This window comes from Selaginella moellendorffii, unplaced genomic scaffold, assembly GCF_000143415.4.
Source record: "Selaginella moellendorffii unplaced genomic scaffold, v1.0 SELMOscaffold_149, whole genome shotgun sequence".
NCBI classification, from domain to species: Eukaryota; Viridiplantae; Streptophyta; class Lycopodiopsida; order Selaginellales; family Selaginellaceae; genus Selaginella; species Selaginella moellendorffii.
The window spans coordinates 141,051-167,685 of NW_003314410.1; the positions used below are offsets into that span (position 1 = coordinate 141,051).

At 47.2% G+C, this 26,635-nt stretch overlaps 5 protein-coding genes, 3 long non-coding RNA genes and 1 pseudogene across 15 annotated transcripts; 4 read left to right on the forward strand and 5 right to left on the reverse strand.

Annotated features, from left to right (window-relative positions):
- Positions 1-114: 114 nt before the first annotated feature.
- LOC9652555 (F-box protein At1g55000) lies at positions 115-2,341 on the forward strand. Of its 4 annotated transcripts, XM_024666878.1 has the most exons (6): positions 115-393; positions 698-1,205; positions 1,258-1,376; positions 1,462-1,524; positions 1,599-1,780; positions 1,916-2,341. In XM_024666878.1, exons 1-2 carry the CDS (start codon positions 118-120, stop codon positions 1,064-1,066), a joined length of 645 nt encoding a protein of 214 aa, XP_024522646.1. In that variant the 5' UTR covers positions 115-117; the 3' UTR covers positions 1,067-1,205; positions 1,258-1,376; positions 1,462-1,524; positions 1,599-1,780; positions 1,916-2,341. The 4 variants fall into 4 exon arrangements, with proteins under 4 accessions (XP_024522646.1, XP_024522644.1, XP_024522645.1 ...); XM_024666876.1 differs by having other exon boundaries at positions 1,258-1,524; XM_024666877.1 differs by lacking the exon at positions 1,916-2,341 and having other exon boundaries at positions 1,599-1,884.
- A 727-nt stretch (positions 2,342-3,068) lies between these two features.
- Positions 3,069-4,891, reverse strand: LOC9652662 (shikimate O-hydroxycinnamoyltransferase). Its single transcript, XM_002993119.2, has 2 exons — positions 4,267-4,891; positions 3,069-4,198 (listed from the first exon to the last, which is right to left on the reverse strand). Exons 1-2 carry the CDS (start codon positions 4,867-4,869, stop codon positions 3,245-3,247), a joined length of 1,557 nt encoding a protein of 518 aa, XP_002993165.2. The 5' UTR covers positions 4,870-4,891; the 3' UTR covers positions 3,069-3,244.
- Positions 4,892-5,171: 280 nt separating this feature from the next.
- Positions 5,172-6,185, forward strand: LOC112343432. 3 transcript variants are annotated; one of them, XR_002991273.1, is made up of 5 exons: positions 5,172-5,284; positions 5,349-5,430; positions 5,486-5,692; positions 5,786-5,860; positions 5,951-6,185. It is a non-coding gene; the product is annotated as an uncharacterized LOC112343432 (long non-coding RNA). The 3 variants fall into 3 exon arrangements; XR_002991271.1 differs by having other exon boundaries at positions 5,486-5,860; XR_002991272.1 differs by having other exon boundaries at positions 5,491-5,860.
- A 3,151-nt stretch (positions 6,186-9,336) lies between these two features.
- Positions 9,337-10,174, forward strand: LOC112343424. The gene is made up of 2 exons (XR_002991266.1): positions 9,337-9,484; positions 9,535-10,174. It is a non-coding gene; the product is annotated as an uncharacterized LOC112343424 (long non-coding RNA).
- A 942-nt stretch (positions 10,175-11,116) lies between these two features.
- LOC9652663 lies at positions 11,117-12,735 on the reverse strand (annotated as a pseudogene).
- A 2,608-nt stretch (positions 12,736-15,343) lies between these two features.
- On the reverse strand, positions 15,344-16,076 carry LOC112343417. The gene is made up of 2 exons (XM_024666836.1): positions 16,011-16,076; positions 15,344-15,910 (listed from the first exon to the last, which is right to left on the reverse strand). The coding sequence occupies exons 1-2, from the start codon at positions 16,074-16,076 to the stop codon at positions 15,344-15,346; spliced, it is 633 nt and encodes a 210-aa protein (XP_024522604.1).
- Positions 16,077-16,122: 46 nt separating this feature from the next.
- On the forward strand, positions 16,123-16,750 carry LOC112343423. Its single transcript, XR_002991265.1, has 3 exons — positions 16,123-16,312; positions 16,387-16,509; positions 16,574-16,750. It is a non-coding gene; the product is annotated as an uncharacterized LOC112343423 (long non-coding RNA).
- Positions 16,751-19,129: 2,379 nt separating this feature from the next.
- Positions 19,130-20,714, reverse strand: LOC9652664. Of its 3 annotated transcripts, none has more exons than XM_002993122.2 (8): positions 20,434-20,714; positions 20,226-20,375; positions 20,057-20,166; positions 19,846-19,898; positions 19,707-19,795; positions 19,625-19,656; positions 19,508-19,571; positions 19,130-19,448 (listed from the first exon to the last, which is right to left on the reverse strand). In XM_002993122.2, the coding sequence occupies exons 1-8, from the start codon at positions 20,692-20,694 to the stop codon at positions 19,320-19,322; spliced, it is 888 nt and encodes a 295-aa protein (XP_002993168.1). In that variant the 5' UTR covers positions 20,695-20,714; the 3' UTR covers positions 19,130-19,319. The 3 variants fall into 3 exon arrangements, with proteins under 3 accessions (XP_002993168.1, XP_024522635.1, XP_024522636.1); XM_024666867.1 differs by having other exon boundaries at positions 19,130-19,463; XM_024666868.1 differs by having other exon boundaries at positions 19,170-19,455.
- A 474-nt stretch (positions 20,715-21,188) lies between these two features.
- LOC9652665 (spermidine synthase 2) lies at positions 21,189-23,075 on the reverse strand. The gene is made up of 9 exons (XM_002993123.2): positions 22,783-23,075; positions 22,582-22,658; positions 22,406-22,528; positions 22,244-22,348; positions 22,116-22,188; positions 21,991-22,062; positions 21,743-21,938; positions 21,561-21,696; positions 21,189-21,498 (listed from the first exon to the last, which is right to left on the reverse strand). The coding sequence occupies exons 1-9, from the start codon at positions 22,862-22,864 to the stop codon at positions 21,394-21,396; spliced, it is 969 nt and encodes a 322-aa protein (XP_002993169.1). The 5' UTR covers positions 22,865-23,075; the 3' UTR covers positions 21,189-21,393.
- Between the last annotated feature and the right edge of the window lie 3,560 nt (positions 23,076-26,635).

The following is a 26,635-nucleotide window of genomic DNA, read 5'->3' on the forward strand; positions in this document are numbered from 1 at the left end:
TTTCTCACACGTGGAATTTTAAATGGTTTGTCCACGTCACGAGATCTTACGTGGCATTGTAGGGCTGGACTTTTTCAACCCTTTTGATATTTCTCGCAAATTTAGGGCTTTGGATCGATGGAGAATGGCGATGCATGGAGGCTGATTCTCGGCAAGCTGCCAGTGCCCGGCCTCGCGCGCGCTGCCTGCGTCTGTCGCTCCTGGCGCGAATTCGCGGCGGATCCTGCCGTGATCGCGGCCGCATTCGCGGCGCCATGGGAATTGAAGCAATTGGTGGGCGTGCCGTCCACTCCCAGCTTGTGGAAGGCGTCGGGCCTGGGCTGCTTCGCCATCTCCCATCCAGTGACGAAGTCGGACAGTGTCGCGGCGTTGGCTATCAAATACAAAGTCCAGGTGAGTTGAGTTGAGTGTTTTTCGTTTTACACGGTGTGGTTTGCGAGTTCCTTGGATCAAATTGCAATTTTGCTTATAGCGACATGCTGTCAGTTTTTCCCTTTCTCTTTCCTTTTTATTTTTCTCATTCTCTCTGGCTCTATAAGTTTTGTTCTTCGATGATGTTGATAGCTACATCCTGTCGAGAGATTCTTTGCTCTTTTCTTGCTCTTTTGAGTTTCAGAGTTATTCGCTTGGCGATTCATCTGTGCATATAAGAATCTCTTTATCTACGCAACTGATTTCCTTGTTTTCCATCGGACAGGTTTCTGAGATACGGCGCCTGAACAACATGCTGAGCGACCATGGAATCCGTGCGAGGGACAGGCTGCTTATTCCCGTCACAAGCCCTTGCGCTCTGCGAGGCAAGGTCTGCTTCATTGAAATGGACCTCCACTCGCGTCGCGAGATGGCAGTCATCTATCCAGATGGCTTGGGACCCCTCCACGATCCCAAGGTGGCAGCCACAAGCCTGAAAAGCACGGTTTTCCGCTCCATGAAGACAAGCATGAGGCTTGATAGTGAGACGGCACAGTACTATCTGGCACTCGCAGGGGGCAACTTCAAGCAGGCCTTGGCCGAGCTTAAGGGGGATCTTGATTGGGAAGAGCGGAATCTCTCACCACTGTGGTGAGTGATTTAGCGGGACGAGAAAATTTCCATCACCATCATCAAGCTCTAAAGTTCGTATCGTATACGGGATATCTACTTTATGCCAACATTCCTTTCTCTACAGTCAGGGCTGTGGTGTGTATTTTTATGTGGGGTAAAAGGTACGTACATTTGTTTTGCGCTTCGCTGTGCTCTGATACGCTGTTCTTTTAGAATTTTATATCCGGTTTGTTGCATCTGACCTTGAAAGCAAAGTTTCCTGAGAGCTTTATCATGGACCCTGCAGAGGTGTGAGGGGAGAGTTGCTGTCCTTGGACCAGCCCAAAGCTTTTGTGAGCGCGTTTCGTTTTCTTTTTTTCTTTTCTCTTTTTGCGTTTCTCTCTGCAAAGCAGCAGCCTTTCTAATCCTTCTTTTCAGCTTACATATGTTTTGTTTTGAGTAGCGACCTCGGGAGGATGATCCTAGTTATGCTTTGCCGCGGTAAGAAGAGAGCTCCCGGTTTTTCTCTCACTCCATAGAAGCTTCTCTAAGCCTCATGTTTCTTTTATGTGCAGTGTTTTCGTGGGTGTAGCTTTCAAGGGCCAAGTTGCGTGGATCAGAAGCGAGGGAGAGCAGGAGGAGGCTTTGGCTTGGCTGTGCTGTGCTGGAGGGAGGAGAGATTGTGTTCGATGGGAAAGTGTTGCAGTCAGTGGTGCTGTCGGCTGGTGTTGCAAATGGCGGTCTGTGCAAGCTAAAGGTTGAGTCCCTCCTTTCACTTAGAATAATTTTCCTTTACCTCGCCATGTCGGTACTTTTCTCTAGCTTGCATCTTTTATTTTAGTTCGCGTGATGATTGATTGACACAGTGGTGCCTTGGCGTGTATTTATACAGGAGGATGATGCGAGCTTGTCACTACATTCTCCAGTCGAGTCCTCATCCTTGGGCTGAGGAGACAATAATGTTCTCCTCGGCAGCTATGCCCCCCGAGGATGAGAGTTCTCCTGGCGAACGATGCGCCAGTGCAAATCATCGAGTGCCTGTGGTGGTGCCGCTCCGCCATCGCCTCGCCAAGCTCCCTCGCTGCTACTCAATGATCTGTGCTGCGGATGGAGGAGCTTGTGAGATGATGTAGTTCATTCATTCTGCTGCTACTGTGGGAAAAGCCGGAATGGTCCGAGCAAAACTATAAATCTTCTCTCGCTCTTTTGCTTATTCTTGTATGCAGCAAGAGTTACAAGGCAAGGTGAGAGAGAGGAGAGTCTTGTTCTATAGGAATATATGGATTCTTTGGTTAATTGAGATGTGAACTTGCTGATCTATATCTCTCTTTCTCTCTGGTGATCACTGCTCGTTCCTTCATTTCGGCTTGTGATTGATCTACAAGTTTGTTTGATGTCGCAGGCTGTGATTTCATGAGACGCTCGCTGGGGGAAAGTATGCCTTTGCCATTCAAAATGGTGAGCACTTCTTTGGCAGAAAGAGTGGAGCTCATCCCTCAAATTCATCTTCTTCTTTGGGCTTGTTTCTTTTAGCAAAAGAGAGGCTCGATCGGGAAGATCTTGGTTTCTAGGAGCTAGCGCGGCTTCCCGATTTAACTTCTTCCTTGCTAGAAGAGGATGAAAACGCTGAAGAACTTCTTCATTGCCAAACAAAGGAATTTTACTTCCTTAAAGCATCTCCTTCTTCGCTGCGAAGAAAATATCGATTATGCGTCTCTTGAAGCGCTGGAGGATCAAAGCTGCAAGTTCCTCCTCTCCAATAGCATCCCTTGGAATTGTTTGCTCAGCCATCCACGATCGTGTATTAAGAAGCCCAATCCTTGAGGATGATCGACACTGAATTTGAAGCAGCACTTGGAGTGCTTGACTGCCGTGAGAGAAACACTTGTTTTAGCTAGCGTTTAAATAAACCACTGATTATTCAACTTAACACTTGTTTTCGAGCAGGAATTTCTACCTGATCCTTGCAACTCCAACCAGCAAAACCTAACGAACAAACTAATTTACTCTCCTGACGATGCCACTCATGAAGAGCAGCACCTCCAAAAACTAAAGTAGCCTTCGTGCATTGATTTCTATCCAAAACTTTCGTGATGAAAACCACAGAAACAACAGGCCCCATACATCTTTAGACCATGGAGTCAAGAGGACCATTCGCCACCTTAGTCTTCGAGGAAGAAAAGGTCCTAAATCTTATTTGAAGCTCCCGTGCGGAGAGGAGCTAGCAGTCCAGGGTTGTAAACCTCGCAAAGAGCTCGCTTTGCAGCAGCCTCTTCATCTGCTCCTCGAGCAGCATCACCACAATCCGGCGCTCTCGCATCCCGCCCTGGGGCGTGGGAAGTAGCACCACCACCCCGTTGCCATACCACGGCTCCAGCACCATCGAGAAGTGGGCCGGTCGCCCCCACCCAAACTCAAACTCGTACACCGGGAACGAGTGCAAGTTGACGCTGTAGATCCCCATCCCGGTGCTGGGTGGCGGGACGTTGAGCCCGATATCATGGCCCTTGCGCAGCGTCTCCTCCATCCAGTCGATGGTGGACTGGATCCTCTCCTGGCCTACGTTGCGGACATCCTCGTGGAAGAGCCGCGCGGCGTGGGAGACGTGCTTGTTCTTGAGATCGCCCACGGCGCACGGCAGGCAGAGCGTGAAGGAGGAGGTACCACAGTACTCGCTCGGCATCGGTGGCTGCCACCGGTTTCTGCCCACCTTGGTGGACACCGCGTAGATGTAAGTGTTGGTCACCGAGTCGTCGAAGTCACGGGCCTCGGTGATGCACTTCCAGACGAGACCCGACACGGCCTCGAAGGAGGTCGGGCCGCTGCCGTAGGCGAACGGGCCAGACGCGATCTCGTGCTTGAGCTCCGCGAGCTGCTGCTCGTTCATGTGGAATGCCCGGACGTTGTAACTGGGCTTGAAGTCCTGGGCGGCCTTGCCCATCTCCTCGGCGATGGCGGGGGTCACGGCAACGAAGTCCCGGACCGGCACGGTGACGCAGGGCGGATCCCGCGCCTTGAGGAGGCTGGAGTCGAAGCTGGGCGGTGGATTCGGCGGTGGGAATCCCCGGTGGAGCTCCGACCAGGCCTTGAGGAAGGGGAAGACCGAGGAGCCGTCCAGGAGGGTGTGGGTGGTGACGAGGCCCAGAGCTATCCCGCCACACCGGAACTTGGTCACCTGGGAGAGTAGTCAAAGCCGACCAAAGCCGGTCAACTACAGTCAAACCGCGAAGAACCGGGACTTACCTGAACTTTGAGCTGAGGGAAGTTCTCCGGATCGGTGATCGCGGTCTGGGCCGGGTTGAGCTCCTGCTCGATGGAGCACTGCTTCATGGAATCGCCCCAGTCGCCGAAGCTCGCATCGGCGAAGGCCACCACGAACTCGATGCCGCGGTCGTTGCACTCGAGGATGGGGCGGTCGAGGCCGCCGATCCTGGGCCTCCCCGCGAGCGGATAGTACGGGACGAGGATCCGGGAGAGCGAATCCTTCAAGCTCGCCACCAGCGAATCGAAAGAGCTTACGTGATCCAATGCAGCTGGGTAGTAGTAGACTTGCTTGAGATAGTTCTCGGCCAGGACCTGGATTTGGAAGTTGCAAAGCCAGAGAGTGCAGGGCTGCGGCGTTGGGACCGCTGGAACGACCGTGGACACGGACTCTACGCGCACAACCATCTTTGCAACCAAAGATGAAATCCACAAAACACTCAAGAGAGGGAGAAAGAACACCACAAAAACTTTCGAAATACACTCACAAACTTCGATGATCCCACACGAGACGTTTCTTCCCGAAGATCCCACGAGAAGAACGTGCTTATCGCACATTGTCCTAGATTGACAGAAAAATATCATTCATTTTATAGGGCTGTGTGTTGCGATCCTTGTTGGGTCGCCTCGTGCGCCGACCGTCAGGAGCAGCAGCACTCTCCGCGAGGAGGATCCCAGCTCCAGGAAGCGACAGGAGATGGAGATTATGAAGCCCTCGATTCCCTACGCCTCCTCCAGCGCTCCAAACCCACGTCAAGCCGGCTAGATTCTGGAGGCCGCAGAGGACAGCGGGTTTTCTTAGATTTGTTTTCCTTTTCTTCTTTTGATCGTGTGATTGTATTTCCTCTGAGTATCACAGGCTCGGTTCTAGGAGCACTGTGCGCGGCCGGAGCTTTCAAAGGCGTCACGGCTTCGTAATTATCATCTTTCCATTCATTCTCTCGTACACAATGCTCCGTTTGGTCTCACTGATCATGTGAACCAAGCACTCTCAACCACGGTTTGTCTTGTGGATGATAGCGTATAGACTGTGGTGATGGATGATCCTTTCGTTTTTCGCCTAGGTCCTGGGACTTGGCTATCTCTTTGTTGCGGCCAGAAGCTCACGAAGCTCTTGACTCAATCGCCATCAGAAGTTTCCAAGAGGTAAACATGAAAGTTTTCACTTGCATGTTTTCTAGCGGGATTTGTTTTGTCACAGTTAAGGAAGATGAGGATGCCATCTTTCTTTTTCAAATTGGGATGTGATCCAGCTCTGATATCATATTCGAGATAGGAAATCACAAATGTTGGCCGGTCAAGGATCAGCGACGGATCATGATCATTGAGGTTGGATCATGTACGTCTTCAAGTTCTGGAGATCGCAGGTGCCCAACGTTATTTCTCAGCGTTATTTCTCAGCTCGCAGGTCTTGCCCTGAGCGCAGCAATCAAAGCGCTGACAATCTCTCCAAAACGTTGCTAACCTAGTATGGCACACGCTGTGACATGGCGTTTTTCAGTTCTTATCGTCGTTGAGCAACACCAGGCTTCTTCATGACAAGAAATTAGAACAAATCGAAAGACACGAGAACCTGGTAACGTAAAAGTATTGTTGATTGTTCATATTCGCACAGCGTTGTCCACATCAGTGAGTTCGCGTTGAGAGTTGGCCCGTTGTTTTGCAGTGTCACTGGCTCCCTTTTGCGTTGCAATCGAAAAGAAAGAGCGAACCTGGTTGGTGTTTCAACACAAATTCTTGATCCCCTCTAGCCTTTCTTTTATGGCATTGGATTAGGCAACGAGGATCATGTTGTAGGAGAGGAGATTGGGCTTTCAAAAACCTACCTTTGATTGTAGCTTCAAATCTTTAGTTGTCGTTTTTCTATTGTAAAGGAGCAATCCATGGATTCCACGCCCTAATCACTGGCAGATTGATTTCTCGCGGTCTTTGGATCTAGTGCTCCAAATCAAAATTTCTATAACACAGAATTAACAAAGGTGAATGATCTGTTCCAGGTAAAGCAGTTGCAAAAGGATACATCACCTGGTTATTTTGTGAGGGGTATGACAGTCACACATGCCTTTGTTAAGAATGTGTGAGTGGATTCAGTGATTATTTATAAATGCATGGACTTTATCAAGTCGGTGAAAGCACAAATTGAGACCGTGGCACCCCACACACTAAGAGCATCCTTTTATGTGGAAAAGAAAGATGGAGGTTTGTGTCCGTCTATGGGTGCCATGGTAAGGGTTGCTGGATCGTTTCCTGCAATGTTGCTTGTGCTGCATTGTAGCATTCTCACCTGGTGAGGTTGTTAGCTCTTGGTAGACAGCTGCTAATTGAGCTCTCATAGAATGATAGAAACAATTTTCTAATGCATGATTAGTTCGGCCACAGAATTGACACCGTACCCTCACTTGCTGGAGTTGAAATAGATTCAGCTTACACACTAGATCTCGCACTGGTTGAGGTGGATTTTAAATGCCCTTGATCATATCTAATGATGGAGTTGCAACCTGAGCTTGCATGTGTTGCCAGGAGAAATTTATCCATAGGTATGTAATGAGATTTCTACAGCAACTTTTGAAGACGGATCCATATATTGCAGTAGATAGTTAAGTGAGGTACTTATGGTAATGTGTATGACCTGATCTGGACACAGCCTGTCACATTGGCATCACAATTTGAGCAAGCCCAATTACCAAATCGTTCTGGATATTTAGAAGGAAGCATTTTCATGCATTGCCGAAAGTAACTCACTTGATCATCTGCCACAGGTAGCAGATCATTCTTCAAAAGAAATTGCTGAAATCTCATCGATGGTCTCTTCTGGAAACAAGGTTCAGGGTGAAAAACAGTTAAAAATGCATTCTTCAAGGCATAAAAGCTGCTCTTGCCATGTAACACTTGGCTGCTACATCCTTGAGTGTCCCAGAAAAAAAGCACTGCTTCAAAGTTTTTCTTGTTGGCTGTGCTCACTTTCCTAAAAGTGGTCACATGCTCATCCGAACGTTGTGTACATGGGATACTTCATCCTGCTAGTCACTGCTGGTGCCACCATGTTGACAACTGGATTTGATTGATCAGGTGGTTGTTGCTACTGCTGAGGTAGTGGTGAACTTTGACAAGGTCCCCACTCTTCCTCCTCTGGCTGTTTTTCTGTTTTCCTTCGTAAGACAACTTCTACAGCCTTTTCTGCTTGTTCTTGTCTACACATGCATAAGCTACTGCTCTGTGGCTGAAGTCTGGCCTCTTCGCTCATCTTCACTCCTCATGAATGACGCACCAAACATGACAACTAAACCAGGAATCCCAGGCTTGACACTCCAAGAGATCTCAGTGGGGCCCCTGGAAAAGACCAGACCTCTGGAGTTTTATTCAAGAAAAAGAGGATATTCGAAAGAGTCTGGTCGAAGTAGAAATTCCTTTGTCAGACGGTTTCCAAGCTCTCAAAATTTAATCCATTTGAAGACACAGTCACAAGCAAAAGTTGTGTTCGAGGAGGCAGTGGCACGGGCGCTGCGACCCCGGTGTTTGATCACGTGTGCCTTGTCCGAGAGCCCTGGCTAAACATCAAGGCCGTAAGCCTCTTTTCCAAACAGTCCACTTTCTTCTTCGAGTGTTTGCAAACTTGGGCAAGCACAGCGCCATGTGATGGATCAATACGAGATTTAACACCAAAGATTACGTGAATCGAGCGAGACTTACTCACACCCAAGTTGTAGTACTTAAACGGCCGCTTCAAGCACCCTTCTCCGTCTTGTCCGAGACGTGGACTTTGTGAACTCGATCCTTCTATGGAGCACAGTGCCTCTCCCCACCATCGGACGGTCCGCGCGAGCACAGTAAGGACCAAGTTTACACCAGGACATCAGCTACTCTTGGACACTACTATCCTATCCAATATGTTCCCTTCATATGGAAGAATGTATCAGTGTTCTAGAGTAAGAAAAGAACATTGTATTTCTACATGTAATGTTGATATTATATATAAAAAAAAACTATATCAGTGGGCTTGCTGTGTGTTGCTGAAGGTAGGACTAGTAATATAACATCCTAGTGAATCCAACTCACCAACAAGTTGTATCTTGTAATTCATTCGGCGTCCTCTTGCAATCCTGAAAAATGTAAAATATAAGCAAAAACCATTAACCAGCATATACCTTAAATTTATATTAAATTAAGTGATTATAAAACAATATTGCTACATGTTTTTAGAGAACATGAACTGCAAGGTTTATATATCAAAGATCTGTGAAGTGAATTCTAAGTCCCTTTGTGGGCCAGCTAATGCTTAGATAAGCATCGTGTCAAGAAAAAAGAATTGTTCACAAAACCAAGAGCTACAGACTTGTTTGGAGATCTTTAGCATACAAGAGCACAAGCATGTGCTCAAAGCTTTTGCATAACCTGAATTTTCTTATCAAAGTTTACTTTCATGCATATGAGCACAAACCACTCTTTAGTTCACAGAGTTGAAAAGTTGAGTTTGTGAGCTAAGCAATTGTACTCTAATACAATCATTATAAATATATAAAAATTAAAGTTCATGGCAAACTTAACTTTATACTATATTTTAACATCTCTACACTTTATCTAAACAAAAATGTTTTGGAACCTCCAGACTCTGAATCTCTTCTACTTTTCAAAGGTTCACAAACACAATGCAGTGGGACGAGCTTTGGACTTGTCCAAGTTTCGGGGATACACGCAACTCCTGGAGGAGCCGCAGCATCTGTTCGGCATTGACGAGAACCTGAACGAGTCCGAGTGGCAAGCCATGTACGTAGATAACGAAGGCGACATGCTGTTCGTTGGAGAGGGAGTAAGATCTCGTCTGTGCATTTCACGGTGTGTTTGTTTAAGGAGTTTTTACACTTCAGGGAGTTTTGCACAACAGTGCGATGCATACGGATCCTATCGCCGGCTGAGGCTACCGTGCAGGCACGCAACAGCAGCACGGAAGAGCTATGATGTTTGAGAACTTCCCCTTTTTGCCCTGCCTATATAAAATAGTGGTACTCAAGTTTAGGGTTCATCGTTGATAAAGGCGGGGTTGGGGTGGTCTTCCACTCTGCCCATTGATCGGAGCTCCAGGTAGGCCGCTTCGCGGCCTTCGCCTCTCTCCACCCTCGCAAGGTAAGTTCGTTTAGGTAGGTAGCAATAGGCGAGTAAGACAGAGATTTGGAAAGCGAAGCTGCTTGCAACGAGCTAAGAGGTATGCTAGAGGTGATCAAGAAATCGTGTTGAAACTCTCAGCGTTTGAAGATTGCAACGCAAAAGGGAGCCAGTGAAACAAGCAAAGTGCAAAACAACGGGCCAAGGAACTCTCAGAGCGAAGGGAAACTCACCGATGTGGACAATGCTGTGTGAATACGAACAAAACTAACGATCAAGAACACTTAGTTTCATGTTGCCAGGTTCGCGTGTGTTTCGATTTGTTCTAATTTCTTGTCATGAAGAAGCCAAGTGACATGTTGGTGCTACTCAACGACGATAAGAACTGAAAAACGCAATGTCACAGCGTGTGCCAAGAAGAAAAATGCTACTAGATTGGAGAGATTTTGTGTCAACGTTTTGGAGAGATTTGTTGTTGCTGTGCTCAACGCAATTCCTGCAACCCGAGAAACAACGCGATCTTCAGAACTTCAATCCAGCTGAAGACGTACATGACAATGACAACAACGATTATGATCCGTCGCTGATCCTTGGCCGGACCGGTCAACTCTCGCACCTCTCCACCTCGCATTAGAGCTTTTCTTTGTGTTAGCAATAAGCGAGTAAGACAACGAAACAAGAAAGATTTGTCGGAGACAGAAAAGCGAAGCTGCTTGCAACGAGCTAGGATCGAATGATCAACAATAAATGAAAGGCTAGAATTCGTGTTGAAACTCTCAACGTTTGAAGACATCAGGTTTGCTCTTTCTTTTCGATTGAGTGTCGACAGGGCCAAGAAGATGCTATGCTCAACGCATAAGGGAGCCAGTGACACAGTCAAGCTAAGATGATATGCTCATCAAACAACTCAAACAAGCTAAGTGCAAAACAACGGCCCAAGGAACTCTCAATGCGAACGGAAACTTGTGAATATCATTGAAAGTTGACGATACTTAGCTTCATGAAAAAGACAAGTGAACGTGTTGGCGCTGCTCAACCACGATAAGAACTAAAAATGCTGTGTTCAAAAAGAAAAATGCTACGAGCTTGGAGAGATTTTGTGTCAACGTTTTGGAGAGGCTTTGAGTTATGTAACCAAAATGTTTGTTCAGAGAACTGGACAACGCCAGGAGAGGCTTCAACCTTCCAGATCTATGTTCTCTTTAGTTTTCTTTATGGTATCTCTAACTTCCTTTTGTTTTGCAACACCATGAGATTGGGACGGTACCACAGAACAACGTTCCAGGGCCAGCTAACGATGGGTAAATGGAAGTTTATGCTCTGGCAGTGGGAAAACGAGACGATCTACACAAAGCACTCTGTGGTGTCCTTGAAAAGAAATGAATACATTTACAAAGTTGCAAACATTTGTCAAGTAGTTATGTCTCTTCAGGCACTAGCTTAGCTGTTGTTTCCGTGGGAGTGGCCATTGCCAGCGGGACGGGAGCCGGTTTGTGAGCTTTATTCACGAAGTTCACGGATGAATCATCTAATCAATCCTTACTCCCGAGATGCATGGGAAACGGAAAGAAAATTCGCCCAAGAGCCAAGAACAGTGGACGAACTAGAGATAAACAAAGAGTGGTTTGAGAATACAAGGTTAAAACTATTTTGCTTCTTGGTGTTAAGGTTTGTGGGCTAGCTAAGGCCCTGACTAACAAGTTGCTTTCTTATAGTGTGAAAGTTAGACTTCTCACAAGCCCAAAGCCACGTGACCCGAATATGCCAAGGCGCGATTCTTTGTTTGAGTAAGAGCTTGCAAACTTTGAGTATCATAAGTGTTCCAAAGGGTGCTTGCCGTCCTGAAACCATGACCGCTAGGCAGTGGTGCGTTCCCTGGTCTCTCAAGTATCACAGTGTCCAGGCCTGGCAACAAAAGCAATGATACATTAGCAACACATCTCTCGTTTTTTTTCCCAGACATTACCAGCTTCTTTAGCAGCAACAGCCCGTGGCGAAGTAATCTGAGAAGGCTCGGCGGCACCCACCGAAAGGAAAATTTCAGTGTAACTTCGTGCCTTTCGTTTGTTTCTGAAAAGGAATGAGATGCGAGGAGCAAATAAATGAACCAAGAGCGGAAAATCTCACCCTGCAGTATCGAAGTAGCCCAAAGTTTGTGTTCCCAAAGATCAACCGTTGCACTTCTCGGCTCCCACTCGAGTACATATAGGCCTGAAAGGAACAAGGCAACGATGCTTTGGCAACTTCTATCAGGTCTTCAACTCAGCACAAGGAGAGTAACGTCAAGAAACATTGATTCAAAACAACACCAGACCTGGAATTGTTTGAGGGCTGTAACTTTGCGATCGGCAGAAATCATGCGAGAACGTTATGCTCTGACTTCGTCCTTAGGAGCATGACTTGGAGGAATGAGCTGCGTTTGCACGTTTCGCTCCTTCGTGTCTTTAAGAGCCTGCTTGACATAACACGAGAGCTTGATTTCTGCTGCCACCAAAACCAATGAAATCTTGGCTGTTGCCTGAGAAGGTCTAGATCATCTTGAGTCTCCTTCGAGTTGTAAGTGGCTGCCAGGTGTTTTCCCACATTATCATGTGCATAGGGAAACAAAATGTCCGTCACGAACGATACGGGAGTGGTGGTGCACACGAGAAAAACATTTGATGAAAGCCGCATAAATAGACAGCATTTCTTGCGGGATAGTTTTTCCTTGGAGCTGCAAGGCTGAGTTTCTTCACTGGTCCATACAAGCGGTCTGTATGGTCGAGGCGAAACTGGCGAACCTTAAGTGCGGCATCAAAATGATAATGGTAGCATTCTGCCTGCTTCGCAAAAGATTAAGAGTCAAGCTGGCAAAAATACTATCACCTGAGTTTTATCACAGAACCACGAGTCACCCCAAACGTAAATCCCATGGTTTTTCACTAACACTGCCGTCATTCGTGGATAAGCGGCACTCTTCCAGCAAAACACGAATAAGAAAGACAACAGTGAGAAACGAACGAGCTTTTACTCACGGCTGCTGCTAAAGAATCCGTGAGCTCGTAGTCATACAATGATCGGGACTACGAGCTAGTGGTAGTAACCATGCCCTTCGATTCCTTTGATCATCTCCATGTCCACGACGGTGCGATGTATCGCCGGCTGAGATCCAGAAGCTGTGCAGGCACGCAACAGCGGCACGGAAGAGCCATCCAGCAGGCTGTCCGATCAGCAGGATTCCTCGTCCCCTCCCGCTACTCGCGACGAGTAATTAAGTTTCGTTTTGGACTAATTGAGAACTTCCTCTTTTTGTCCTATGAACCATTGCCCCAATTGGCATATAACATACTTTAGCTCAAACTTAGGGTTCATCGTTGATGAAGGGCTACGGCGGTGGATGCCGCGGACGGGATGTCTTGGGGTTGGGGTCACGACCCGTCCACTCTGCCCATTGATCGGCGTTTAGATAGGGCTTTTCTTTGCGTTAGCAATAAACAGAGATTTGGAAAGCGGTCTGTTAGAGGCGATCAAGAAATCGTGTTGAAACTCTCAACGTTTGAAGATGCCAGGTTCGCTCTTTCGATTGCAACGCAAAAGGGAGCCATCGACACTAGAAACAACTCAAACAAGCAAAGTGAAACAACGGGCCAAGGAACTCTCAACGCGAAGGGTGTGGACAACGCTGTGTGAATACAAACAAAACTAGATCAACGACACTTATTGCCAGGTTCGCGTGTGTTTCGATTTTGAAGAATCTAGGTTTGCTCTTTCTTTTCAATTGAGAGTGCCGACGGGGTCAAGAAGATGCTATGCTCAACGCAGAAGGGAGCCACACAGTCAAGCTAAGATGATATGCTCAATCAAACAACTCAAACAAGCTAAGTGCAAAGCAACAGTCCAAGGAACTCTCAACGCGAAGGGAAATTTGTGAATACGATCATTGACAGTTGATGATACTTAGCTTCATCTTGTCAGGTTTGGGTGTATTTAAATTTGTTCTAATTTCTTGTCATGAAAAGGACAAGTGACGTGATGGTAATAACTAAAAAATGCTATGTCCAAGAAGAAAAATGCTACGAGATTGGAGAGATTTTATTGTTGCCGCGCTCAACGCAAGACCTGCGAGAAACAATGTTGGGCCAGAACTTGAAGACGTACATTGACAATGGTCCAACCTCAATGAAAACAACGACCATGAAAACTCCAAAGGCAAAAGCATGAATTTACAAGAAAAAACGCCTGAATCAACTCATATATTGATTTGTCTAACTAGGATGTTTGCTGTTCAACGAAATGGAAGTCGAAGTTTAAGAGGCCCGTGAGCTGTTTGTTCAAACCAAAATGTTTGTTCAAAGAACTGGACAACGCCAGGAGAGAGGCTTTAGTTTTCTTTATGGTTTCCCTAACATCCTTTTGTTTTTGGAACGCCATGAGATTGCAACAGTAACGTTCCAGGGCCAGCTAACGATGGGTAGATGGAAGTTACGCTTTGGCAGTGGCAAAACGAGACGATCTACACAAGTGGTTTCCTTGAAAAGAGATAATACATATACAAAGTTGCAAACATTTGTCCAGTAGTTATGTCAAAAAACATTCCCAGAGACGAGCTTCTGGAGGCTGCGACAGCTACTCAAGAGCTCGTTAAACCTCTTGTAGCTGTCCGAACTTGAAGACCTCGGGCTCGTCACTTCCAAAACTTCCAAGCCGATCCCTTCTGGCGTGAGCACGAGCAGCTTCGTGTCTTCTGTCCATGGCCGAGGAATTTCTTCCAGTCCAATCGCTGCTGCCTGAGTATTTTCATCCAGCCTTTTGTCCAGCCTTGCCACTAGCTCGTGTGCCTCTGGCTCTCTCTGAGGGCTCTTCTTCGTCCCTGGCGTTCGGGAGTAGACTCAAAAGCTCGAGCTCATTTCCGCTTCTCAGGTACTCGAGCTCGTGCCTGAGCATTGCGTCCTTTGGCTTTGAAGTTGCAGCAGTCTCTTTGGTGTACTGCTGGTTGTATCTCTCCACAAAACTCACAACCTTTTCCTGGATCAACTCGGGGACGTGGCCACCTTGGAGCCAAGACGCAAACGCGAGACTCTTTTCGTAGTCCCTACCTCGTCTCTGTGAAAGGGAGAGGCTCGCTGTTAAGACGCATCAAACACCCGACGCCAGTTCGCCAGGATCCGGGTGCCACCTTCCGCACTGCTCTGGCTGCAACACGGCTAGCTTCCGGTTCTTCATAGCTCAGGTGCACTTCCAGCGGAGAAAGTAGAGACTTGCATTCATTGGTTTTGTATGACATGCTTAATCTGGTTTGGATTTATTAATTCAGGTTACTTGCATACTTTATTTCCATCCTGAAAAATGTTAATGGTCAGAGGCATGAATAAAGACCATTAGCCAGGATTTTCTGATTGACTCGACTACAATGAGGTAATTCTGCGAAGATACATGGCCATGTGGTGTGCTACCAGAAGGCTGGGCAGGTTCCTTTGATCAAAGCGCTGACAATCTCTCCAAAACGTGAGCAACACCAGCATGTCACTTGGCTTCTTCATGACAAGAAATTAGAACAAATCGAAAGACACGAGAACCTGGCAACATAAACCTAAGTATTGTTGATTGCACAGCGTCGTCCACATCAGTGAGTTCGAGTGTCACTGGCTCCCTTTTGCGTTGAAAAGAAAGAGCGAACCTGGTGTGAGAGTTTTAACACAACCCCTCTAGCCTTTCTTTTATGGCATTGGATTAGGCAGCGAGGATCATGTTGTAGGAGGAGATTGGAGCACTAGATCCAAAGGCCGCTAGAAATCAATCTGCCAGCGATTAGGCCGTGGAACAAACTAATTTACTCTCCACGTCTTACAGCTGACGATGCCACTCATGAAGAGCAGCACCTCCAAAAACTAAAGTAGCCTTCGTGCATTGATTTCTATTCGTGATGAAAACAAGGGGGACCATTCGCCAATCTTATTTGAAGCTCCTGTGCGGAGAGGAGCTAGCAGTCCAGGGTTGTAAACCTCGCGAAGAGCTCGCTTTGCAGCAGCCTCTTCATCTGCTCCAGCATCACCACAATCCGGCGCTCTCGCATCCCGCCCTGGGGCGTGGGAAGTAGCACCACCACCCCGTTGCCATACCACGGCTCCAGCACCATCGAGAAGTGGGCCGGCCGCCCCCACCCAAACTCGAACTCGTACACCGGGAACGAGTGCAAGTTGACGCTGTAGATCCCCATCCCGGTGCTGGGTGGCGGGACGTTGAGCCCGATATCATGGCCCTTGCGCAGCGTCTCCTCCATCCAGTCGATGGTGGACTGGATCCTCTCCTGGCCTACGTTGCGGACATCCTCGTGGAAGAGCCGCGCGGCGTGGGAGACGTGCTTGTTTTTGAGATCGCCCACGGCGCACGGCAGGCAGAGCGTGAAGGAGGAGGTGCCACAGTACTCGCTCGGCATCGGTGGCTGCCACCGGTTTCTGCCCACCTTGGTGGACACCGCGTAGATGTAAGTGTTGGTCACCGAGTCGTCGAAGTCACGGGCCTCGGTGAACGATCGTGGACACGGACTCTACGCGCACAACCATCTTTGCAACCAAAGATGAAATCCACAAAACACTCAAGAGAGGGAGAAAGAACACCACAAAAACTTTCGAAATACACTCACAAACTTCGATGATCCCACACGAGACGTTTCTTCCCGAAGATCCCACGAGAAGAACGTGCTTATCGCACATTGTCCTAGATTGACAGAAAAATATCATTCATTTTATAGGGCTGGGTGTTGCGATCCTTGTTGGGTCGCCTCGTGCGCCGACCGTCAGGAGCAGCAGCACTCTCCGCGAAGAGGATCCCAGCTCCAGGAAGCGACAGGAGACGGAGATTGTGAAGCCCTCGATTCACGCCTCGTCCAGCGCTCCAAACCCACGTCAAGCCGGCTAGATTCTGGAGGGCGCAGAGGAGCGGACAGCAGGTTTTCTTAGATTTGTTTTCCTTTTGTTCTTTTGATCGTGTGATTGTTTGATTCTTATTTCCTCTGTTTGACAGTTGTGCGCGGCCGGAGCTTTCAAATGCGTCACGGCTTCGTATTATCGTCTTTCCATTCATCCTCTCGTACACAATGCTCCATTTGGTCTCCCTGATCATGTGAACCAAGCACTCTTAATCACGGTTTGTCTTGTGGATCATAGCGTATAGACTGTGGTGATGGATGATCCTTGCGTTTTTCGCCTAGGTCCGGGGACTTGATGGCTAGCTATCTCTTTGTTGCGGCCAGCAGCCTCGCGAAGCTCTTGACTCAATCGCCATCAGAAGTTTCCAAGAGGCTTTGCATGAAAGTTTTCACTTGCATGTTTTATAGCGGGATTTGTTTTGTCATGACCATAAAACACGTCTTTCACTGCCGAGGCAACCTGATTTTTGCTCGTTCCTGCGCCTTTACGAGAATTGGTAGCATTCATTTCCTCGACTTGGTTGATTGATGATCGTCCCAAGTGACAAATGTTCCCCAAAGCGTCTTACTGCTTGAAGGATGTTCCCTCCTTAGAAGAAGGTAACGAAGAAGAACAATCCTCACCAGAAGCATTTCTCGAGTGAGTCACGTCATTCTTTTCTCTCGTTCGTAAGAATTGGCATTTCAACAGTGATATCTTATGGCACGTATGCCTGTAAGAATCCAGAAGAAGCAAAACCTTTTAACGAGCTCGCAGGGATTTGATAGGGCTGCACCCAAGCCGACTAAACAATCTCATGCAGGACATGCATGAATGCGTTGTAGCGCGTTCCTTAGTCGCGTATGCCGCGTTGATCATTCTAAAGCATAACTCTTAGCAGCTTAACACAAAGAAAAGCCCTAAACGAACTTACCTTACGAGGTGGAGAGGTGCGAGGCCGGTCAAGGATCAGCGACGGATCATTGAGGTTGGACCATTGACGTCTTCTGAAGATCGCAGGTGCCCAACGTTATTTCTCAGCGTTATTTCTCAGCTCGCGCTGAGCGCAGCATCCATGGAATTCGTTGAGCAAATTGTGCTCCACCTCATTTTCACGGTGCAAATAGCACAGTACCGTGACATCACAGAATTCATCTTGTAAACTTGGGTCCATTTCAATTTGCTTGAGAATCTGGCATTTTGCAATAATGAGCAGTGGAGGAGTAAAACTCCATACTTTTACAGTGGTCCTAGCTGGGAACTGCTTCTGACGATTTCATGCCAAAAAGCTTGTTTTTTGTTGTGGAAGTTTCATATAGACAAACGCGATCAAGCTCTTGTAAGACAGAACCAAGTTTACATCAGGACGTGAGCTACTTTTGCAAGATCTGGGACACCTATTCCCTTTCTTGAAATAAAAAGAAATTACAGAAAATTGCTAATAAATTACGAGAAAAGGGGCACTAAGACGCCAGTATACTGCTCTCTTTGCACCGTGAAAATCCCGTCCTTAGGGTGGAACACAATCCATCTAGTGGGAGTAAACCCCACACACTGCCCAATCCAGTACATGTTGTACGTGCTACAATACCACGCCTTGCCACCACCGTCATCCACAAAGGCATCATCTTTTTCACGTTGTGTACATGGGATACTTCATCCTGCTAGTCACTGCTGGTGCCACCATGTTGACAACTGGATTTGATTGATCAGGTGGTTGTTGCTACTGCTGAGGTAGTGGTGAACTTTGACAAGGTCCCCACTCTTCCTCCTTTGGCTGCTTTTCTGTTTTCCTTCGTAAGACAACTTCTACAGCCTTTTCTGCTTGTTCTTGTCATCATCTCTGGCTACGCATGCATAAGCTACTGCTCTGTGGCTGAAGTCTGGTCTTCTTCCCTCAGCTTCACTCCTTGTGAATGAAACCAGGAATCCCAGGTTTGACACTCCAAGAGATCTCAGTGGGGCCCCTGGAAAAGACCAGACCTGGTATAGCGTTTTTCCAGAGATTATTCAAGAAAAAGAGGATATTCGAAAGAGTCTGGTCGAAGTAGAAATTCCTTTGTCAGACGGTTTCCAAGCTCTCAAAGTTTAATCCATTTGAAGACACACTCACAAGCAAAAGTTGTGTTCGAGGAGGCAGTGGCAGGTGCTGCGACACCGGTGTTTGATCACGTGTGCCTTGTCCGAGAGCCCTGGCTAAACATCAAGGCCGTGAAGAACCGTGCTGTGTTCAAGGAAGACTGTGGGATGTTTAAGAAAATCATACACCATAATCCACAAGTAAAGATCTTTTTCTCGGAGTCATCGCCCTGTCGATTTCACAAAGTCCATGTCTCGGACAAGACGGAGAAGCGTGCTTGAATCGGCCGTTTAAGTACTACAACTTGGGTGTGAGTAAGTCTCGCTCGATTCACGTAATCTTTGGTGTTAAATCTCGTATCGATCCATCACATGGCGCTGTGCTTGCCCGAGTTTGCAAACACTCGAAGAAGAAAGTGGACTGTTTGAAAAAGAGGCTTAAAGCTTTGAAGACAGCACAGGTATTTTGGATTCATCAAGAACGTTGTCAGCTTTTCTTTCTCTTCCTCCACGCAAATGGATGCTCCTATTGTGGCGGCGCCATCGTATCAATTTTGTACTTCAATAAAGTCCATGCATTCATAAACATTACAAAATCCACTCACACAATTGTAACGAAGGCATGCTGACTCCTGAGGGTGACGTCGTTGCAAATTTACCTGGAATAGATCATTCACTGTCTGTTATAGAAAATTTGATTTGCAGCAATTGAGCATTCAAAACCAAAAACTAAATAAGCATTCAAAATCAGATCATGCCTTTGTATTGGATGATGAGAATTGGCTTATCTATCTATCTATTTTATAAGCAAAACCGTCATAGGAAGACAGAATAATTTTTTTCTACAACCACCTCCTCTCAGATCGAAGGCCTGCACTGATGCCAATGCATGAGGGATATCTCACCCTGGACATTCCTGGTGAGTTGTATCACTTCAAACTCCACACCATCCCACAATTATACTATTGATCAATCCAACCGTGGCCAGCCTTGATCGGCTTGGGATTTCACAAACTCAGCAAGAGCTTGAATATCTTGGTCACTAAGTCGGCTTGCGAATGTACATTGGCCTTGAGGTTTGCAGCCCTCTCCAAATCCCTGCGAGCTTGTTAGCTGAGGTTAAAAGGCTTCTCTGCTTCTATCGAATGGCTTCTTACAGGCATGCGTCCTTTGCCATAGTACGTGATTTTGACGATATCTTCCACTGTTGAGATGCCATTCCTGCGAATGAGAGAAAAGAATGACGAGAGTCACGCGAGAAATGCTTTTCCTACCGTTGGAGATCGTCCGCTCCAAGTGTGGCTCCCTGAAAGAAAAGTTCCCGTGAGTTTCAGATGGTCGTGCAAAGCGTCTTACTGCTTGAAGAATGTTCCCTCCTCGAGCATGGCAACCAATACATGATCTCTGGAACGTCTCAGCGCCTGTGCTAGCATCCGATTCTCCCACTAGAAGAAGATAAATCAGCCAAGTTGAGTAGAGAGAATGAATGTGTTACCAGAATTCGTAAAGGCGCAGGAAAGAGCAAAGACCAAAGCCATAGCGAAAGACCTGTTCGATGGTCATGGCAAAACAAATCCCGCTAGAAAGCATGCAGCATGAGAACGAGTAAAAACTTTCATGCAAAGCCGGGTTGGCTACTGTACATGAGCCCAAATATATACATACGCGCTTGTACTATACCTTGCGTGAGAATCCACAAAGTTTACCTCTTGGAAACGTCTGCTGACGATTGAGTCAAGAGCTTCGCCGAGAGGAGAGCTAACCCGACGCTGCTGGCCGCAAACAAAGAGATGGCCAGCCATCCAAGTCCCAGTACCTTGGCGAGAAAAGCAGGGATCATCCATCACCAAAGTCTATATGATCACAAGATCATACCGTAGTTGCCAGTGCTTGGTTCACATCGTCAGTGAGACCAAATGGAGCATTGTGTACGAGAGGATGAGTGGAAAGATGATCATACGAAGCCGTGACGCCTTTGAAAGCTCCGGCCGCGCACAGTGCTCCTAGAACCGAGCCTGTGATACTCTGTCACATAATCAAAAGAACAAATCTTAACAGGAGATGGCTATCGATCGTGTGTTACCTGCTGTGGAGTGGGCTTCTTGTAGGATTTGCCCCATCCCCTCTGCGGCCTCCAGAATCTAGCCGGCTTGACGTGGGGTTGGATGAGCTTGGGATTGAGGAGCTCGGCGCTGGAGGGGGCGTAGGGAATGCGATCGAAGCGCGGCCGCGAGGGCTCCACAATCTCCATCTCCTGTCGCTTCCTGGAGCTGGAATCCTCCTCGCGGAGAGTGCTGCTGCTCCTCACGGTCGGCGCACGAGGCGACCCAACAAGGATCGCCATCAAAGCCCTAAAATGGATGATATTTTTTGGCCTCTTTGTTTTTCTTTCTTGAGTCGATCGTTCTAGCTGCAGCCCTGCATTCTCTGCCTTTGCAACTTCCAGGGGGGCGTGAGATTCGCATATGGAAGTTCCGAAGAGCCCGGGGGCGATGCGGCTGGGAGGAGCGTAACTCGGCTAAGTCTCGCGATCCAGCAAATCAAGAAGATGAAGAAAGACAAGAGTGGTGTAAGCACTGAAAGGGCCGTGTTTGGAAAGTTCTAGCTCGAGGCTTTAAGCTTTGAAGATAGCACTAGAAACATATAACTGCCACTTCGTCCCAATGCCCCCATCTCCCATTACACAAAATTTTTGACGTGCACCGCCTTGGATTATGAATCAACGTCATAGTTTTCAAAGCATAGGAACACTTTCAACATTTGCTCACTTTCCATGGCATCACAACCACAGGAATGGATTTAGTGCGGCATCTGATTTACAAATAATACACCATAATCAGCAAGTAAGAAAGTTTAGCTCAAGGTTTTCCTGCAAATACAAACTTATAAATTCCAGACCCAGTACAGTAATGGTGAATTCTGTTGCTTGTGACATGGGACGAAGTGGTCCATGCTTTGATTGAGCGCATGGATCAATCCCAGTTACATGTTTATAGGCCTGTCTTCCAAACTTCGATAACTCTTTCTCCATACCTGGGTACCTTTAGTGGTCATTCGCAACCACACGACTTCCACCACCGTCGTCCCTCTCCTTGACGGTGAGGACGTTCTTCGCAAACTCGGGCAAGCACAGGGCGCTCGCGTGCAACTGGTGCATCGGCCAACGGGATAAAAAACGCGAGAAAATTACGTGAATCGAACGAGACTTACAGCCGAGTTGTAGTACTTGAGCGGGTGCTTCAAGCTCGCTCCTCCCAGCTGCATCGTCCCCAGCGCCTTGTCCGAGACAACGGGCTTTTCGAAATCGATCGCTTCCTTGGAGCACAGTACCAAGCCGATGACTCCACTGAAGTAAACGATCTTTAGCTTGTAGTGTGTGTTGTGTAACGAACCTCGGGTATGTTGGCACCGTCGTCCATGCGAATCTCACGCTCCCCTTGAACACTTGACGGCACACGTCTAGGTGGTTCTTCACGGTCTGGATGTTTAGCCAGGGGCTCTCGGACAAGGCACACATAACACCCCGGGGTCGCAGTGCCCGTGCCACTGCCTGATAGAAAGGAACTTCGAACAGTTCTTTCGCCGGTCCTGTAGGGTGTGTGTGTGTGTTTGGAAACAAGGTAAACTTCTAGAACAATACCATCTGGATCTGTTGAATCGATCAGGATCGCATCGTAAGTTTCCGGTGGAGCGTTCCTCACGAACGAGACCCCTGGAAAGGAGCTTTTTCAACAATTGGTACAAAGTGTAGCCATCAAAACCGACCGTCACCAATGTGAAGAGTGACCACAGGGTTGTCGAATCCACAGGCCAGCCCGGGAAAATACTCCTTGGCCACCTGTTTAAAATGGTGGGAAAGATTACACAAGGTTTTTTTAGGCTAACACGCTTACATCAATCACCATCTTGTCAAGCTCGCAGAGATCAATCCGCTCGATTGATGGGTACCTCGCGAGCTCCCTCAAAACTCCGCCATCGCCACCTCCCACGACCAGCACCTAGATTTAAGCTCGATCGGGAAACAGGCTTGTCCGATCTTTGCCAGGCAAAATTACCTTTGTGGGGTTTGATATGGAGCACAAGGGGAGGTGTGTGATCATCTCCTGATACGAGCATTCGTCTCTCTCCGATAGCTGGATGACGCCGTCCAGAACTAGGACCCGCCCATGAGATCTCGACTGCCACAAGAAAAGAAATCATAAAAGGGGGAGACTCTCTCTTTACTTGAAACCTCAAACACGAGAACATCCTGGAACTCGGACTTGCCCTGAAAAACGATCTTGTCCACTTGCAGTGACAGCGCTTCACCTGCGAGAATAAAAAATGCCCTCGCTCGTGGTTAGATAAGAGAAGCCAATGCGCATCACTCTTTTTCTTTTTTTTTTCTGGAGAGGACAGGATGCCAATTCATTAATCAAGTTTGTGCCATCACCTGGCCACATTCGGTTGATCTCCGAGAACCATCCAGCCATGATCTGTGACGACTTGTTGCTCGAGCTCACGCCGCCGTCCATCGCTCTCACGCTTGCTTCAAACGCCTCGAACTTTTAAGCCTTGACCCTCGTTTGCTACAGGCACTTAAATGCCTCTCCAGTAGAAATGGTCAGTACATTACACGCAGTGACAATATGCTACCTTCTCTGATACTCTGAGAACAAAATCTTTGGGAAAACTAGAGGAAAAAGAAAGCTTGCAAGAGTGATGCGAGTTTCTTTAGCTTTTTCAACGTACTTTCACATTTTGAAGGCCTGGTTGGAGATTCCAAAAACTAGCTATGGGATTAAATAACAAAAATTACAAAAGTATAATATTTCTTAAGGATACTATTAAATTGTTGGTGGCATTCCATTTTACATCTAGACATTGGCAGTTGGTCCAAAGTTATTGGTGGCATTTCATTGCCAACACCTTTGGTCCTTAACTACCCATGTGACTAAAATGGCCTATAGACATTGGTAGTTAGTCCAAAGTTGTTGGTGGCATTTCATTGTTAACACCTTTGGTCTTCAAGCCATTCACCACTACTTTTGTCACCAAAATGGCCCACTACCATGTAAGCTTCTAAATTTAAACTTTTTAGATTTTATGCATTATTCAAACCCAAAAATGCTTAATTTTAAATATTCCAGGACTTTTAATCAATTAGAAAAAGGTAAGTTTTTTCTCTTTATATTTAAACTTCATAAATTGTCTCTTAAGTCATTTTATTTGATTGTTTTATAATTCACCATACTTCCTTGTAAGTTAATGCCCTCGTGAACGGCAGCTGAAAGCTATAGCTCTCCTAAAAGACACGTTCTCATACTTCCTTGTACATAAATGCCCTCGTGAACGAAAGTTGAAAGCTATAACTCTCCTAAAAGCCTCATTCTCTTGATACCCTACCTCTCAAATCAATCCCAATTGGAGAAAATTGAACGTGCCAGATGTCAATTAACATGTGGTGCAATTCTTGGACCCAAGACCTCTCTGATACCAAATATAAATTTATGAATTTAGCTGTAAGAGACTAAATTTTCCATTCTACTTTAATCATTTAACCACACCACCGACCAATTAGAGGAGTCTCATTCATAACCTCTCTAAGTTCAATTCAGAACTTAGGGCTTGCTAGCCCTGAGAATGGCACTCAACCTTTGCATCTAATCCAAGTGCTTCACGTGTTTGATCCCACGACTAACACCCCAAAGTACCACTGACATATCAACCCATTACGCTAAGGTTATGCCTTTTCACCTTGGTCACACTGGTGGTCTAACACCACCTGTATCACAATCTTGTCTTTCAATATTAGGCCATCCATCCATGAGTGATCATCCTACTCCTTAGCATCTTTAGGATGCCCACAGACATGGGGAATAGCCTTCCCTAATATCCTTTTCTTGGTCCTCTCCAAGTCCCTTCTTGTCTATGGCCGTGTTTGCCAACACTGCCACTGGATCAAAGCCCACAGGCCTGACTATTAAGTCTTACAGTCCTCTGGGACTTCCTCACCACATGATTGTATCTTTGGTCACTATACTAGAGGATTGCACCTCTTCCTTTCTACAGTCTAGGCCTTTGGGACAACATTTTGAAACACCATGTCCCTACATAAGCCTTGTGGGTACTCTCCCTGCCTTATGCTTTTAGGTGCTTTAGCTATGGGCTTAGAGTGAGGTTCCGTTGAGCCACGCCAAGTATCCAAGTAGGTAATGCCACCCATGCTTGGACTAGGAGCACCTCTTCCTTTCTACATTCTAGGCCTTTGGGACAACATTTCGAAACACTATGGCCCTATATAAGCCTTGTGGGTACTCTCCCTGCCTTATGCCTTTAGGTGCTTTAGCTATGGGCTTAGAGTGAGGTTCCGTTGAGCCACGCCAAGTATCCAAGTAGGTAGTGCCACCCATGCTTGGACTAGGAGCATCAACCATTCGATCTCTTGAGGGGACTAAAGCTAGGTCTTGAACTCTTCACCAAGCTACCATGCTTGTTAGTCCATATTCATTGTAATTTTGGACTTCCCAGTGGTCAAGTCATCACCCAACAACTGGGTACAGCCTTCTTGGGCCAAATGTAAGCCTCTTGTTCATGGGCCCTTTCCCTCTATATTTGAACCCTATGGATCATCTCTCAAGTCGTTCCTTTTGGTTGCTTACAATCCACCACGCTTCCTTGCAAGTTCACGCCCTCGTGAACGGAAGCTGAGAGCCGCAGCTCTCCTGAGAGCCTTGCTCTCTTGACACCCTACCCCTCGAGTCGAGCCCAGCCGGAGCAAACTAGACTTGCCAGATGTCAATCAACATGTGGTACGATTCCCTTAGCCAACCGACAGAGTTGGACTCAAGACCTCTTTTATACCAAATGTAAGCTCCTGAGTTTGGACTTCCCGGGAGGTCACCCAGCCCAGTACTATTCAAATACAAGGACACTTAACCCCAAATATCCCAAGACCCTTAACCAATTGGAAAAGGGGGTGCACTCTTATTCATGGGCCCTTTCCCTCTATATTTAAACCCTATAGACCGTCTTTTGAGTCGTTATCTTTGGTTGCTTACAATCCACCATGCTTCCCTACAAGTTCACGCCCTCGTGAATGGAAGCTAAGAGCTGCAGCTCTCCCGAGAGCCCCGCTCTCTTGACATCCTACCCCTCGGGTCGAGCCCAGCGGGAATAAATTGGACCAGCCAGATGTCAATCAACATATGGTGTGATTCCCCTAGCCAACCAACAAAGTCGGACCCGAGACCTCTCTGATACCAAATGTAAGCTCCTGAGTTTGAACTTCCCGGGAGTCACCCAACCCAGTACTATTCAAACCTAATGACGCTTAACTCTAACTATCCCAAGACCTTTAACCGATTGAAAAAGGGGGGGCATTTTTGTTCAGGGGCCTTTTCCCTCTATATTTGAACCCCAGGGATCGTTTCTTAAGTTGTTCCCTTTGGTGGCTTACACCAAATTGGCCTTTCCTAGCCAAACTAATTCCATTGGGTTTTAACCCCCCACATTTTCCCTACTAAACTTTTGGAACCCCCCCCCCCCCCCCCCCCTTCTGAGGGACGATCGCTTTGGGCTTTCATCCAACTGCTTGTATTAGTATTTGGACTCGGACTTGGACTTGGACTTAATCTCAGTCCCGGTCTTGGACTCAGACTCAATCTCGGTCTCGGTCTTGGTCTCGGTTCCACCTCGGACTCCATCTTGGGTCCATCTCAAACTCCATCTCAGACTCTATCTTGGACTCCATCTCGGGTCCATCTCAAACTCCATCTCAGGTCCATCTTAGGCTCCATCTTGGGTCCATCTCGGACTCCATCTCGGACTCTACCTCGGACTCCATCTCGGACTCCATCTCAGACTCCATCTCGGACTCTATCTCGGGTCTATTTCGGACTCCATCTCAGACTCCATCTCGGGTCCATCTCAGACTCTATATTAGGTCCTCTTGTGTCCCTTTTCTAGAGACTCACTTATTGCTTGCTTTGTGCTCGTTCCTCGAGCACTTCATTGGGAGTTCCACTCCTGCTCTCAACCTTTCAAGTCGGAGTTTTTAGTCCAAACATATTATGCTCATTTGGCTTTCGCTTCGGCCACTACCATGTGGCACCCTGTCGGCTCCACTTTGGGGCTTAGGGATTTGGTGTCTCACAACTCCACCATCCATAGACGAAGTTTAATGTCCTCATTGAACGATAAACTATTTTATAAAGTAATACTAGCATGTATTACCCTTTCCATCCTTGGCACCTAGCCAATATTCGTCAATGGTTTGAGAAAGTAGATACTGGCTTAATCCAGGG

Bases quoted from the DNA above. Each gene is read 5' to 3' on its own strand.
- LOC9652555 (XM_024666876.1), top strand. From the start codon at position 118: ATGGAGAATGGCGATGCATGGAGGCTGATTCTCGGCAAGCTGCCAGTG. The intron at 394-697 runs GTGAGTTGAGTT...TCCATCGGACAG, and splicing joins CTATCAAATACAAAGTCCAG to GTTTCTGAGATACGGCGCCT.
- LOC9652664 (XM_024666867.1), bottom strand. From the start codon at position 20,694: ATGGCGATCCTTGTTGGGTCGCCTCGTGCGCCGACCGTGAGGAGCAGC. The intron at 19,796-19,845 runs GTAACACATTCA...ATCTTCTTCTAG, and splicing joins CTGCGCCTTTACGAATTCTG to TGGGAGAATCGGATGCTAGC. The intron at 19,464-19,507 runs GTAAGAAGCCAT...TTTTAACCTCAG, and splicing joins ATGGCAAAGGACGCATGCCT to CTAACAAGCTCGCAGGGATT.
- LOC9652665 (XM_002993123.2), bottom strand. From the start codon at position 22,864: ATGGACGGCGGCGTGAGCTCGAGCAACAAGTCGTCACAGATCATGGCT. The intron at 21,939-21,990 runs GTATTGTTCTAG...CACACCCTACAG, and splicing joins CGATTCAACAGATCCAGATG to GACCGGCGAAAGAACTGTTC. The intron at 21,697-21,742 runs GTTCGTTACACA...CGTTTACTTCAG, and splicing joins ACGGTGCCAACATACCCGAG to TGGAGTCATCGGCTTGGTAC.
- LOC9652662 (XM_002993119.2), bottom strand. From the start codon at position 4,869: ATGATATTTTTCTGTCAATCTAGGACAATGTGCGATAAGCACGTTCTT. The intron at 4,199-4,266 runs GTAAGTCCCGGT...CTACTCTCCCAG, and splicing joins TCCCTCAGCTCAAAGTTCAG to GTGACCAAGTTCCGGTGTGG.
- LOC112343417 (XM_024666836.1), bottom strand. From the start codon at position 16,076: ATGTGCGATAAGCACGTTCTTCTCGTGGGATCTTCGGGAAGAAACGTC. The intron at 15,911-16,010 runs GTTTGTGAGTGT...TTGTGCGCGTAG, and splicing joins TCTCGTGTGGGATCATCGAA to AGTCCGTGTCCACGATCGTT.